At 47.2% G+C, this 13904-nt stretch overlaps 1 protein-coding gene across 1 annotated transcript; it reads left to right on the top strand.

The window, feature by feature from the left end:
* The first annotated feature begins 1607 nt into the window (after positions 1 to 1607).
* LOC146759697 (olfactory receptor 14J1-like) lies at positions 1608 to 2573 on the top strand. The gene has a single exon (XM_085509848.1). It carries the CDS (start codon positions 1608 to 1610, stop codon positions 2571 to 2573), a length of 966 nt encoding a protein of 321 aa, XP_085365974.1.
* Positions 2574 to 13904: the final 11331 nt, after the last annotated feature.

Below are 13904 nucleotides of genomic sequence, written 5' to 3'. Positions count from 1 at the left end.
CTGCATCAGAGGAATCCCAATGATACTGTGTGTCCATGGGGAGCTGAATCCCATTTCAGCCCCAGGGTTTCCCATTAGGGATGAGACTCCTGCACTGCCTCAGTTAAATCACTGCCGTGCACAGGGGAAGTCCGCCTCTCTCTGTCCTTGCCTGTATGCCCATTTTGTTTCATCACAGGATCTCAGGTATCAGGTCTGGAATCAGTCACTGACCACTGTACATTTGGTGTTTAATTCATCAGATTTCAAAATACAATCATGATGTGGCTGTTTTCCAGGATCTGTTGGCCAAGAGGACACAGGGACATCTCAGGGGAGATGAGTGAGAAGGATAAAACATGACATCCTCTGCTGCTGAGCTTGGCCAGGCTCCTGGGACACAGTGAGCTCATAAAGGTGGGCAGTGCTACAGAGAGAAAGTTGTGCTCAGGAGCAGCTCTTGTGCACAGCACAGCCTGCAGGTGACAGAAGGAGAGGAGAGAAAGGGGAGAGAATTTCCAGGATGTGTACAGTGTGAGCAGGCTGTGGGCACATGAAAAGGTAAGTCTCACTGCAGACCATGCAGCTTCCTTTCATAGAGGGTTAACCAAATCAGGGACATCCCATGGCAGATCTGGCTGCAGGCACTGCATGTTTCTGTACTGTGGAAAAACCCTTCTGCTACAGCTGTGGGCTTCTGTGCTGCAGTATGAAAGCACAGCCCTGAGGGCTACATGTCCCAGCACGGCTGCAGGCTGTGCAGCCAGGGCTACAGGCAAGTGCCCAGGGCTGTCCTGCAGAGCAGGGTCCCTGCTGTGCCCCAGGGGCTGTGTGCCGGGTATGGGACTCTGCCGCCTGCCAGGCTCAGCACTCAGCCTGCCCGGGGAGCTGCCCAGGGTGCTGCAGGGAGACGTGTGGGGGGAAGGAGCTCCCCAGCAGGGCCTGTACTGCCACAGCTGCTGCCTGGGGCAGGGGATCATAGTCCCACTGCACAACTGAATGTTTGTGAAGGCCCTTTGCAAGAGGAGAGCCAAGGAAGGGTTTTTTCATATCTTGTTCTGAGGGAAGGCAGAAAGGACTGGAGGTGGAAATCTTATAGAGGCTTATAGAGGTAAAATTTAAAACACAGCTATGTTACTCCCAAATATTTCTTCAATCAATTGCTTGTTTTGTGAACAGCCACACAGGTTGTGCTTTCAGCCTCTCGTTTCTAAAAGGAAAGAATCAGTTTAAGTTTTTGCTGTTTTCTGCAGACTCTAATATTGCACTTATACTGCAAACAGGAATATTTGACTAAAACATATTGAAGTGCAAAGAGGCTGGAGTTGGGGGCACTAAGAACAGTTGGAGTGAAGATATGAGACATGTAAACAGCTCCAAAGAGGAAAATATTCAGAAGCTCAGGATATGATTATGAAATGAGAACATATTAAGAGCTCCTTAATCTTCTATTTCTTTAGGGATTGTGAAGCTCATGAATATAAATTCAAGTTATGGAGTTAAATGAAAATTATCCAAAGGTAAATGAATACATTTCACAGTACAGCAGAAGAACTGTCTCTGAGAATGGTCTGGAATTGTCATTATCTTCTGCACTCTGAGCAGGACTCCAAGCCCAACAACAGCAGATGTCCAACAGCAGCTCCATCAGCGAGTTCCTCCTGCTGCCGTTGGCAGACACGCGGCAGCTGCAGCTCCTGCACTTCTGGCTCTTCCTGGGCATCTACCTGGCTGCCCTCCTGGGCAACGGCCTCATCAGCACAGCCGTAGCCTGCGACCGCCGCCTGCACACCCCCATGTACTTCTTCCTCCTCAACCTGGCCCTCCTCGACCTGGGCTGCATCTCCACCACTCTCCCCAAAGCCATGGCCAACGCCCTCTGGGACATCAGGGCCATCTCCTACACAGGATGTGCTGCACAGCTCTTTTTCCTTCTCTTCTTCCTCTCAGCAGAGTATTCCCTTCTCACCATCATGTCCTATGACCGCTACGTTGCTATCTGCAAGCCCCTGCACTACGGGACCTTGATGGACAGCAGAGCTTGTGCCACCATGGCAGCAGCTGCCTGGGGCGCTGGGGTTCTCAATTCCCTGCTGCACACTGCCAGTACGTTTTCACTGCCTCTCTGCCAAGGCAATGTTGTGAACCAGTTTTTCTGTGAAATCCCCCAGATCCTCAAGCTCTCCTGCTCAGAATCCTACCTCAGGGAAGTTGTGTTTCTCATTTTTAGTATCAGTTTAGCCTTTGGGTGCTTTGTTTTCATAGTTGTGTCGTATGTGCAGATCTTCATGGCTGTGCTGAGGATGCCCTCTGAGCAGGGAAGGCACAAAGCCTTCTCCACGTGCCTCCCTCACCTGGCCGTGGTCTCCCTATTTATCATCACTGGCTTTTATGCCTATCTCAATCCCTACTCTGTCTCCTCTCCATCCATGAACCTGATGGTGGCAGTTATGTACTCAGTGGTACCGCCAGCACTGAACCCTATTATCTACAGCATGAGGAACCAGGAAGTCAAGGATGCAGTGAGGAAAGCGATGTCCATATGTGTTTCAAAAACACTGAACTGCCCATCTTTTCTAATTCATGACAAGTAATGCAGCTTTTTACTGCTGCAAACACTTTGTTTTTTTTAGTTTTGATCAATTTTTATAATTGTAATATATTAAATGTTATTCTTTTTTTTTTTTTTGCTAAAATATAATTATTGAAATAAATTCCTCTTATCTTGTGCCTTTGTTGTGTAGCCCAGAGACACTGTATATAATGAACCAGGCTCTCTGTGAACCTTAACAGAATAAAGGACGTGCAGTGACTTTGTCTGTCCTCCTTCTTGTGAGACATTTATGGAGGTCTTGGGGTTGGATGTGCTCAGAAACCCACAGTCCAGCAGGAAGCAAATAGCTATTCATCAAACTGTGCAGTGACTTCAGCCTGCAACAGCTGATGGGCCATCCCTGGTCTCCTGGCTGGGGTCTGTGTTTTCAGGCTCACATCTGTCAGTGCCTCTGACAGGCCAGCAGCAGCAGCTGATTTGCACGTTGGTTGTCACGTCCCCTCTTCATCATTCCCTGTGAGACCCTGCACAGGACAAGTTCTTGGATATGGGTTATCACGTCAGAAGTTTCCAAGCTTCATAGAATCATAGGATCATAGAACTACCCAGGTTGGAAAAGACCTTGAATATCATCAATTCCAACCGCAGCCTAACCATAGTACACTAACTCTAACAACCCTCTGCTAAATCATATCTCTGAGCAGCACATCCAAAAAGCTCTTGAACACATTCAGAGACGATGACTCAACCACCACCCTAGGGAGCCTATTCCTGTGTTTAACTACCCTTTCTGTAAAAAGGTGTTTTATAACGTCCAGCCTGAACTTATCCTGGCACAACTTGAGGCCATTTCCCCTCATCCTGTCACTTGTCACCAGTGAGAAGAGAATTGCCCCACTCTCACTGTAAGCCCCCATCAGATCCCTCAGCCTCTCCTCATAGGGTTGATTTTCCAAGCCCTTCACAAGCCTCTTTGCCCTTCTCTGGACCTGCTCCAGTACCTCCATGACTTTATTGTTCTGAGCTGTCCAGAAATGAACACAGTACTCGAGGTGTAACCTCACCAATGCCGAGTACAGGGGTAGGATGACTTCCCTAGTCCTGCTCACCCCACCATTCCTGATCCAAGCCAGGATGCCATTGGCCCTCTTGGCCACTTGGGCACACTGCTGGCTCATATTCAGCCAACTGTCCATCAGCACACCAAGGTCCCTTTCCATCAGGTAGCTTTCCAGCCACACCTCCCCAAGCCTATATGGTTGCCTGGGGTTGTTGTGACCAAAATGCAGGACCTAACAACTGGTCCCATTGAAGCTCACGCCATTAATCTTGACCCACAGATCCAGCCTATCCAGGTCCCTCTGTAATGCCCTTCTCCCCTCAGGCAAATCAACACTCCCTTCCAACTTGGTATCCTCTACAAACTTACTGAGGGTGCACACAATCCCCTCATCCAGGTCATCAGTGAAGAAATATAGAAGATATACAAAATAGCTTCCAAAACCCAAAGATGAACTCAGAGCTGAATATGTACAAAACTTAATTTTGTCAGCTGCAAATTTTATCATGATATAAACCAAGGTCAAACAGCATAGCAAAATAAATACCCTAATCCAGAATCCAGAGTTGACAAATAATGCAGCAGGGAAAGGAAGCAGCAAGCAAGGAGCTGTGCACTGAAGCTTTATGAGAAGGCTCAGCAAGCTCCACAAATAAGGGAACAATCAGCATCATTGCCAGCAGTTCTCCAGCTCCCACGAAGCCCTGTGTTATCTCACTCTGAATAGATGTGCTGTTATCTCAACCCTTGGAGATTCACATCAGGCACCAAAATGACGGTGGTGGTTGAACCCAGCAGGCGGGTCAGCTGCACACAGTGCTCTGTGCACTGACCCATTCCCAGTGCGATGGGGAGGAGAACTGGGAAAAAAAGTACAACTTGTGTGTTGTAACAAAGCAATTTACTAAGAGAGATAAAAGGAGAGGAGTAATAGTTATCACTATATATCTGTTGATATGGAATTGTATGTAACAATTGATGCACAAGCACTTGCTCAGCACCACCAGACTGATGCCCAGCTGGGCCCTGGGCAGTCAAGAGAGTGAGATGAACTCCCAACACTTTCAACACTCCTTCTGCTTGCTGTCAGATGGTACGCAACATCCCTTCAGCCACTTTCAGTCAGCTGTCCTCACTGTTCCCTCCCACTTCCTTGAGCCCTCCACTGACCATGGCCTTGGCTCTGTACAACACTGCTTAGCAGCAGCTGTAAACACCACAGTGTTATCAACGTTTTTTTTCACCTAGAACCAAAACACTGCACCATAGCAGGCAGTCTGAAGAAAAAAATTCCATCCCAGATGTAACTCATATTCCTGCTTTTCCTCCTCCTCTTGTTCTTCCTGATCAAGAAGCAAGGAACACAATCTGCTGTTCTCCTCTTTGTGCCCTTTCCATCAGTTCTCATCTGGCTCCTCTGCCATCCCCAGGCAGAGCTCAGTGCACTCTCACAGACGGCAGCAGCCATTTCTAATTGCCCTTGGCCATCCGTCATAAAGAATCGGTATCTGCTCTGCTACAGTTCAGAGGTGAGAACCATCCCACCATGTCCCTGAGAGACAAACAAGACCCTAGGCCCGCAAAGGCACAGAGATTTGGAGTTCGCTGAGTGAATGTTTGTGGTCCTCTCATTAGTGTAAAGATTCTTCAGAAAGCATCCCCTTCCAGAAGCATGCTTTGATTTAGCCTGTCTGGGTCTTGCATCTACACTGTGGTACTGATGTTCAGGGACTTGCTCAGAAGCAGCAGCCTGCATGAAAGGAAATGCTCTGTGGATTTCTCTTGATTTGTCCCGTTTATTTCCCATGCTACCCGCACTGGTCTACAGGCACTTTAGGGCAGCAGCAGGTTGGGGTTACCCCCAGAGGGTTCACAATAAGATTTAGGACGGGGTATTGGCAACAAGACTTTCTCTGAGGAATCCTCACACAATCCTATAGAACAACACAGAGGCTTTCCATTCAATCTCCAACAGCAACAACATCCCTCAGCCCTTCTCTGTCACATCCAATTCCCCACCCTTCCCCATTTGGACCTGGTTTAAAGCCCTTTAATCAATCAGTGCAGGAGCATTTCAGATGGGGTCATGGAGGAGGCAGACTGCCATTCTTGGGGTGGCCATTTTCCCAGGAGGGCATGGTGGGAGGGCTTTGTCCCATCGGTTCAACCAACACTTGCATCCACCCAGCAGAAGGCTGTGCCCTCTGTGTCCCACTTGAACTCTGCATGGAGCTTACAGTTGGCAGTGACATGGCTGAGAAGCTCTGGGCATGGATTAAGCGACAGGGAAGTAATGTGCCTTCCTAACTTCCTCCCTGCATACCTTAGCAACTTCCTTGTAATCTCCCCAAGTACCCAGCCCCTTCTTCCAGAGGGCGTAGATTCTCTTTTTCTTCCTGAGTCTCAATAGTTTTTCCCAGTTCATCTGCACTGGTCTTCTTCCCCTATGGCTCACCTTATGGCATTCAGGGACAGCCTGATCTTGTTCCTTTAAGATTTCCATCTTGAGGAGTGTCCAGGCTTCCTGGACCGCTTTACCCATAAGGAGCGACTCCCAAGGGACCTGTGCTACAAGTGTCCTGAACAGGTCAAAGTCCGCCCTCTAGAAGTTCAGGATAGTAGTTTTGCTAGTCACCCTTCTGACATCTCCAAGAATAGAGAATTCTACCATTTCATGGCCACTCGGCCCAAGACAGTCCCCAACCTTCTCAACTCCTACCAGTCCTTCACTGTTAGTGAAGAGCTGGTCTAGCAAGGAACCACCCCTGGTAGGACTTCATACCAACTGAGTAAGGAAGCTGTCTTCTATACAATCTAGAAACCTCTTGGACTGATTCCTCTGCTCTTTATTATATTCCCAGCATATATCAGGGAAGTTGAAGTCTCCCAAGAGAATGCGTGCTGGCAATCTTGCGACTTCAATAAGCTGCTCATAGAATGCCTCACCCATCAATTCATCTTGATTAGGCAGTCTATAAGAGACTTTTAGCAAGATGTCACACCTACAGGTCTTTCCCCTGATCCTTACAAACATGCACGCATCTTGATGGTTCTGAAGCCCAAGCTCTTCAACATCAAAACTCTCTTTAATATAAGGGGCCACACCACCACCCTTCCTTCCTCATCTATCCCTTCTGAAGAGCTTGTAACCATCCATCACAGCACTCCAGTCATGGCAGTGGTCCCACCATGGGTCAGTAATAGCAACTAGGTTATGGTTTGTCAGATGCACGGTTGCTTCCAGCTCCTCCTGCTTGTTGACCAAGCTTCTTGTGTTGGTGTAGACACTTCAGCTGAGGCATCTGCCTCTCTCCCAACTCAAACAGCATTTCCCTAGGCTCATCTCTGGTGAGCCTTGTTTTGTCCCCTCCCCCATCGTAGCTAGTTTAAAGCTCTTTCGATAAGCCCCGCTACCGTCTGTGCTAGGATTCATTTCCCCCTTTGAGACAGTTGGGTTCCATTCATGGATAACAGACCATGGGCCAAGTAAACTGCCCTGTGATCAAAGAACCCAAAGTTTCTGGCTCAATACCAGTCTCTGAGACAACTGTTCATTGCTTTGCTTTCCAAGCCTGCTCTGTGTCCCTCACTGCCACTGAAGGTATAGAACAAAAAAATCACTTGATCTCACACTCTGTGAACTAAATGGCCTAAATTCCTGAAATCTCTTTTCATAGATTGTAGTCTTATCTAAGAAATTTCATCACTGCCCACCTAAACTACGAGTAGTGGAAAATAATCAGTGGACCTAACCAGCATTGGGAGTTTCCTCATTATGTCCCTGACCTGAAGCCAAGAAGGCAGCATACTTACTGACGGCTCGGGTCCAGTCTGCAAATGGGGCCCTCTATTCCTCTGAGAAGGGAGTCACCCACCACGGCCACCCTTCTTTCTTTCATGGCAGAGGAAGTCACAAGGCTTGGTAGTGACTGCCTTGCATTAGGTTCCCTCCTAGGCAGATCCTCCATTGCTTCCCCATTCTTATCTCCTTCAGATTTCAGAGTGTCAAACCTGTTGCTTAGAGGGAGCAGGGGTTGAGGGCTAGGCAGGCATGGGGGGGCTCCTGTGACGTTGAGCTGGGACTCTCTTCCAACCCTCCTCATCAGTCAGGTCTGTCTGACTGTGACAGGGCAGGGAGTCAACCACTTTTCTGGGGGTATCTGCCTGGCAGCCTTCCCTCGGGGATGCCAGCAAGTCACTCCACCAGCCCATCTCCCGATCACACACCCTGATGATAAATTGTGAGTAAAACCTTGAGTAAAGTGAGAGTTCACCTAGAGAAATGTATGAGTAGAAACCTGGATTGACGTGAGGGTAAACCCAGAGTAAAACCAGGATCCCATCCATCATCATGCTCAGCCTCTAAGGGGAACATTTTCCAGTGTTGCTGTGTAAAAAAATAGTTTCCTCACATCTAACCTATGTCTCCCCTTTTTAATTTAAATCCATTTCCATTTGTCCTGTTATCAACAGACCATCCCATCCTTATTCTAGCGTTAGGCATCTCATCCTCAGATGGAAACCCTGGGGCTGAATTGGGATCAGTTTTTCATAGAACCACGGGAGTTGCAAGTTCACCTAGCTGAGTTCAGATGTGCACAGTGAGGTGTCTGTGTGTGAGTCCCTCATCTGAATCCTTGGTTTTTATTCCACAGGGACTGCACTGCTCGTACACAGTCTCTCAGTGATGCCCAAGGTGCCTTGGGTGATCCTAGTTTTGTGCTAGTGCTTGTAAACTGTGACGGAAAATCTATGAGATAGACACCTCCTTCTGGAGCATCAGCTGAGGGCCAGAAGGGAGGTATTCTTGGCCATCCTAAATACCACTGCAGCCCTGTGCTTAGGGCACCCATTGTGTCTTTTGCACCTGACCCCATGGAGTACGTAGTGATATTCAGCTTACCGAAAGGATGAGCTCAGAACAGAAGAGGCAGATTTTCCTCTCTGCTCCATCTGTGGCATAGTCTGGATTTCAAGGCATTGCAAAGCTATGGCACATCTATGTTCTTGCACTGATGACACTTTAGCATGCTCTGGGCTCGCATTTCAATGGCATCTAATAAATCTAGGGTCATACCTGGTGACAGGAAGCTGGCAAATGTTGTCACATTATAAGGAAGAGCAAGAAAAATGACACGGGCAACTATGGACCTGTCAGTCTCACTACAGTGCTTGGTAAAATTATGGAGAAAATGATGGTGGGAGTTATGGAAAAACAACTGAAGGACAATTCTGTGATTGGTCACAGACAACACAGTATCCCGAGGGGAAGGTCCTATTTAATTTCAGGTCTTTTTATGACACCTTTATCCATTGAGCTGAACAAGGGAAGGCAGTTGATGTAATCCTTGAGGATTTCAGTAGAGCTTTTGATACTATTTCTCCAGCACCCTTATGGACAGAAATTCCTGCATACAGCTAGACAGAAACAAAATGTGGTGTGTTGTAATACAAGAAGAATTTTACAGAGCAGCAGCCATGGATTGAGATAAGGATTTCACAGAGCAGCAGCTGCGGAGCAGGATAAACAGCATGAGAACCAAGGACATCTCTAGGAAAAGAATGAATGGCTCGTGGCTTTGAAGGGGGGTTATAGGGTTGTTATTGCAGTACCTTTCCTCCAATTAGAGTGTGTGATTTTTGGACACCCTTGTCTGTCTCCTTTAAAATCATGGCTTTTCGGGCAATAAATTGATGCAGCTATATGTAACCATATTGGTGTTTGTCTGTTTGTCCCAGCACGCTGACATTTTGCCTTTCAGGTTCACCAGGTTCACCAGCAGTGGTGGGTGAGCAGTTGGCCAGTAGATCTGTCCCAAAGGATTATAGTCAGTGGGTTCCATCGGGCTGGTAGATGGTCACTTCCAGAGTTCCCCAGGGTTCCATTTTAGGGCCACTTTCCTTTCATGTTTATGCAGATGACTTGCATGCAGGACTAGAAGATGTTCTGAGCAAGTTTGCTGGTGAGACCAGATGAGGAGGTGCTGTTGCCTCCACTGAGGGTGGAGAGGACTTGCAGAGAGATGTGGACAAGTCAGAAAACTGGGTACCAGTTGGTACTAAGCACCAAGTGCATAACGCATAACAAGAACAATTGCCTGATTGTGCACCTGGGTAGGGGCAACCCTGGACATAAACACTGTCTGTATATTGGACACATGAGAGACGTCTGACTGAAAAGGATTGGGGGTCCTGCTCAACATAAAATTTTAAGTGAGTCAGCAGTGTGCCCAGCCAGCCAAGAAGGCCAACAGTCCCCTAAAGTGCATCAAGCAATTTATTGCCAGCTGGGTGGGAGAAAGGTTTGTCCCTCTTTGCTCTGCATTGCTACAGCCTCACCTGGAGCACTGGGTGCACTTCTGGGCAATGCAGAACATAAAGAACATAAAACTATGGGAGAGTGTGCACAGGAGCTCACTGGAACTGAGAGATCTGAAGTTCAGAGTTTCACTGGGATTGACTGCTTGTTCAGACTGGGCCCTTCTCACACCCCACATCCTGTGATGAGACACAGGGCACATGTGGGATATGAACTTTAACAGCATCCTTGCACCACATGCAAATGCTTTTCCTAGTGCTTCAGTGTTCCACCACCCATTGCTTTCAACATAGTTTTCAACACCCCATTGTATCTTTTAATTTTACCAGAAGCTGGTGCATGGTAGGGGATATGATAAATCCACTCAATGCTGTGAACTTTGGCCCAAGTATTTATTAAGGGAATTTTTGAAATGTGTCCCACTATGAGACTCAGTTCTTTCTGAGGTGTCATGTCTCTATAGGACTTGTTTCTAACAACCCAATATTGTGTTTCTGGCAGTAGCATGGGGTACTGCGTATGTTTCAAGCCACCCAGTGGTTGCTTCCACCATGGTAAGCACAAAACGCTTATCATTATGAGATCCTGGCAAGGTGACATCATTCACCTGTCACTCCTCCCCATATTTATACTTTTGCCTTGGCCTTCCCCCCAGAGAGGCTTCATATTCTTGGCTTGTTTAATTATGGCACATGATTCACAGTCATGAATAACCAGTGCAATAGCATCCATAGTTAAGTCCACCCCTCAGTCTCTAGCCCAATTATATGTTATGTCCATTCCTTGATGGCCTGAGGTCTCATGGAACCATCAAGCTTGAAATAATTCACTCTTGTTCTGCCAGTCCAAGTCTATTTGAGCCACCTCAATTCTGGCAGCTCGATCTACCTGATGGTTGTTTTGTTGTTCTGCAATAGCCCGACTCTTGGGCAAGTGTGCATCCACGTGACACACCTTTACAATCATATCTTTTTTTTGAGCAGTTATGTTTTTCTACAGTTCAGCAGCCCAAATAGGTTTACACCTCCGTTGCCAGTTATTTTGTTCCCACTGCTGTAACAACCTCCATAAGGCATTTGCCACTATCCATGAGTCAGTATAAAGATAAAGCATTGGCCACCTCTCCCGTTCAGCCACATCTAAGGTCAGCTGGACAGCTTTTACCTCTGCAAACTGACTTGATTCTCCTTTACCTTCAGTGGCCTCTGCGACCTGTTGTGTGGGGCTCCAAACAGCAGCTTTCCATCTCCGATGCTTCCCTACAATATGAAATGATCCATCAGTGAAAAGAGCATATTTCTTTTCATTTTCTGGTAGTTCGAAGTATGGTGGGGCCACTTTAGAACATGACACCTCCTCTCCTGGTGATGTTCCAAACTTTTTATCTTCAGGCCAGTTCATGATCACTTCTAAAATTCCTGGACGATTGAGATTCCCCATCCGCGCTTGTTGTCTAATCAGTGCAATCCACTTGCTCTAGGTGGCATCGGTAGCATGATGGGTGGAGGGAACCTCCCCTTTCAACATCCGGTTCATCATTGACAGTCGAGGTGCCATAAAGAGCTGCATTTCAGTACCAGCTACTTCGGAAGCAGCCCGAACCCCCTCATACGCGGCTAAGATCTCCTTCTCAGTTGGAGTGTAGCACTCTTCAGACCCCTTGTACGCTCAGCTCCAAAATCCCAGGGGTCAGCCTTGGGTCCCTCCTGAGGCTCTTTGCCACAAACTCCAAGTGGGGCCTTTCTCTCCAGCAGCAGTATAGAGGATGTTCTTTACATCCTGTCCAGTCCGTACTGGCCCCAGGTCCACGGCACAGGCTATCTCCTGTTTAATCTGTTCAAAAGCCTGCTGCTGCTCTGGGCCCTATGCAAAATCATTCTTCTTCTGCATCACCTGATAAAGGGGGCTTACAATGAGGCTGTAGTTTGGAATGTGCATCCTCCAAAAGCCCACTGCACCCAGGAACGATTGTGTCTCTTTCTTGCTAGTTGGTGGAGACATGGCAGTGATTTTGTCGATTACTGTTGGGATGTGATGACATCCATCCTGCCACTTTATACCTAAGAACTGAATTTCCTGGGCAGGCCCTTTTACTTTACTTCACTTAATAGCAAAACTGGCTCATAGAAGAATTTGAATTATTTGCTCTCCAGCACAGCAGCACTCAGTGGGGGTGTGACCTCATTCAGGCCACGGTAGTCTACTGTCAGCCTCCATTCTCCACTGGCTTTACACACTGGCCATATGGGACTGTTAAAAGGTGAGTGTTGGAAGTAACCACGGAAGACAAGTCTCATGCTATCATGGTCAACAAGCCTCGTTTATTAGGTGTTACAGCATCTCATTTATACAATCAGTAATAAGTTCATGCATATTGCAAAAGTTAAGCTCAGGATTGGTGAATTAGACATTACTTCATCTGACCTTTGTGGTTAGTCTTATGGATACTTTTTCTTTGCAGATCTGTCTACACCTTGCTACACATCTTGCTTTTCCCTCAGGCCGTCCTTGCCTCTAGATACATATTTCGTCTTTAGCTACATACCCTGTCCTTTCACATCCTGATTTCTTCTCAGCTGCCTAGCCCATGATCGGCCCTAGAATAGACCGTCTTTGTCTTTAATCAAGTTCATTCTTTTACAATGTAACTAGTGGAATCTCTTCATGTCCTTTCTCATGAAGCCATTCTGCATAAACACTCTCCACAGGTGAGTGAGTTTTACTGATCACTCCCTGATTCTCCAACTGGCGAATCAAATCATGAATGGGGAGCAAGGAATCCCTGTTGGTGCGATACTGCCGTCTGTGCACTGTCTTTGTAGCAATCGGTACCTGCTGCTCTTTTATTTTTACTCGTAGCAGCCTCACAACAGATGGGTCCTCTGACAGGCCAGGTAAAACTGACAGCTGCCTAATGTTGTCCATATCTACAGCAGCAATTCCAAAGGCCCATCCATACCCCTTAGTATCCTTGAAATGCCCTCTTCTGAGGTAATCAATACCAAGTATGAACGGAAACCCTGGACCACTCACATAGGATGTTTTTTCCAGTCTTTACCAGTGAGGCTTATTTCAGCCTCCAACACAGTCAATTCTTGAGAGATATCCAGAAATATGGATTGATTCTGTCCCTTCATGACTGGAGGGCATTAGGGTGCACTGTGCACCGGTATCCACCAGTGCCTTATATTTCTGTGGTTCTGATGTGCCAGGCCATCAAATCCACACAGTCCAATAAACTCTATTATCCCTTCCACTCCCTTGAATGAGGGCAGGGCCCCTCTATTGGTTACCTGTGATAACTGGAGCAGCTGTACTGGTGGTTGGACTGTTTTGTAGTTCTCTCACCCGTGCTCATAGTACAGGAGTAGGCTGGTCATGCCAGTTCCTCATGTCTTCTCTGTGGTCACGTAGGTAACGCCACAAGGAAACACGCAGTGCAATTTACTGTTGTTCCTTGCTCGAGCTGGAAAGTGCTTGTGTCTAATAGCTGAGAATTTTAATGATACACATGAAGGCTTTATGATCATTAATTTCTTTACGATCTCTCGCCTTCAACTGAAGCAGCAGCTAGGCCAATTACCAAGTGACACCAAGGAGATGAAGTGGCAAAATGGCGATTTATTGAAACAGACACATCCTTATATAACCTACACCTTTTTGTCTACACCCACTGTATTACACTAAGATTCTTCCAGAATATGGGGAAGGGCCTGTCACATCACAACAAGCGACCATCCCAGCTGTCCCAACAGCGAAGCAACCAGGTAACAAGAGATTCATTCTGGTGCCGTGTGAACTCCTTTCTTACGCCTTCGATTTCAGTCATCTTCAGGGGTCGACAAACAGTAATAGAGATTTCCTCCTCATCACTCTCTTCTTCACGCCACTTTTCCTTTTGCCTTTCTCGGTACTGATCCAGACCTGTCAGCTGGATCTTCTGTTGCCTTCTCCTCCACTTCTTTTTTCTGTTCTAGACGTGAGGACATCCA

This window comes from Coturnix japonica, chromosome 9, assembly GCF_054131305.1.
Source record: "Coturnix japonica strain WE chromosome 9, WE-NBRP24, whole genome shotgun sequence".
NCBI classification, from domain to species: domain Eukaryota; kingdom Metazoa; phylum Chordata; class Aves; order Galliformes; family Phasianidae; genus Coturnix; species Coturnix japonica.
This window is presented reverse-complemented; position numbering and strand designations above follow the sequence as displayed.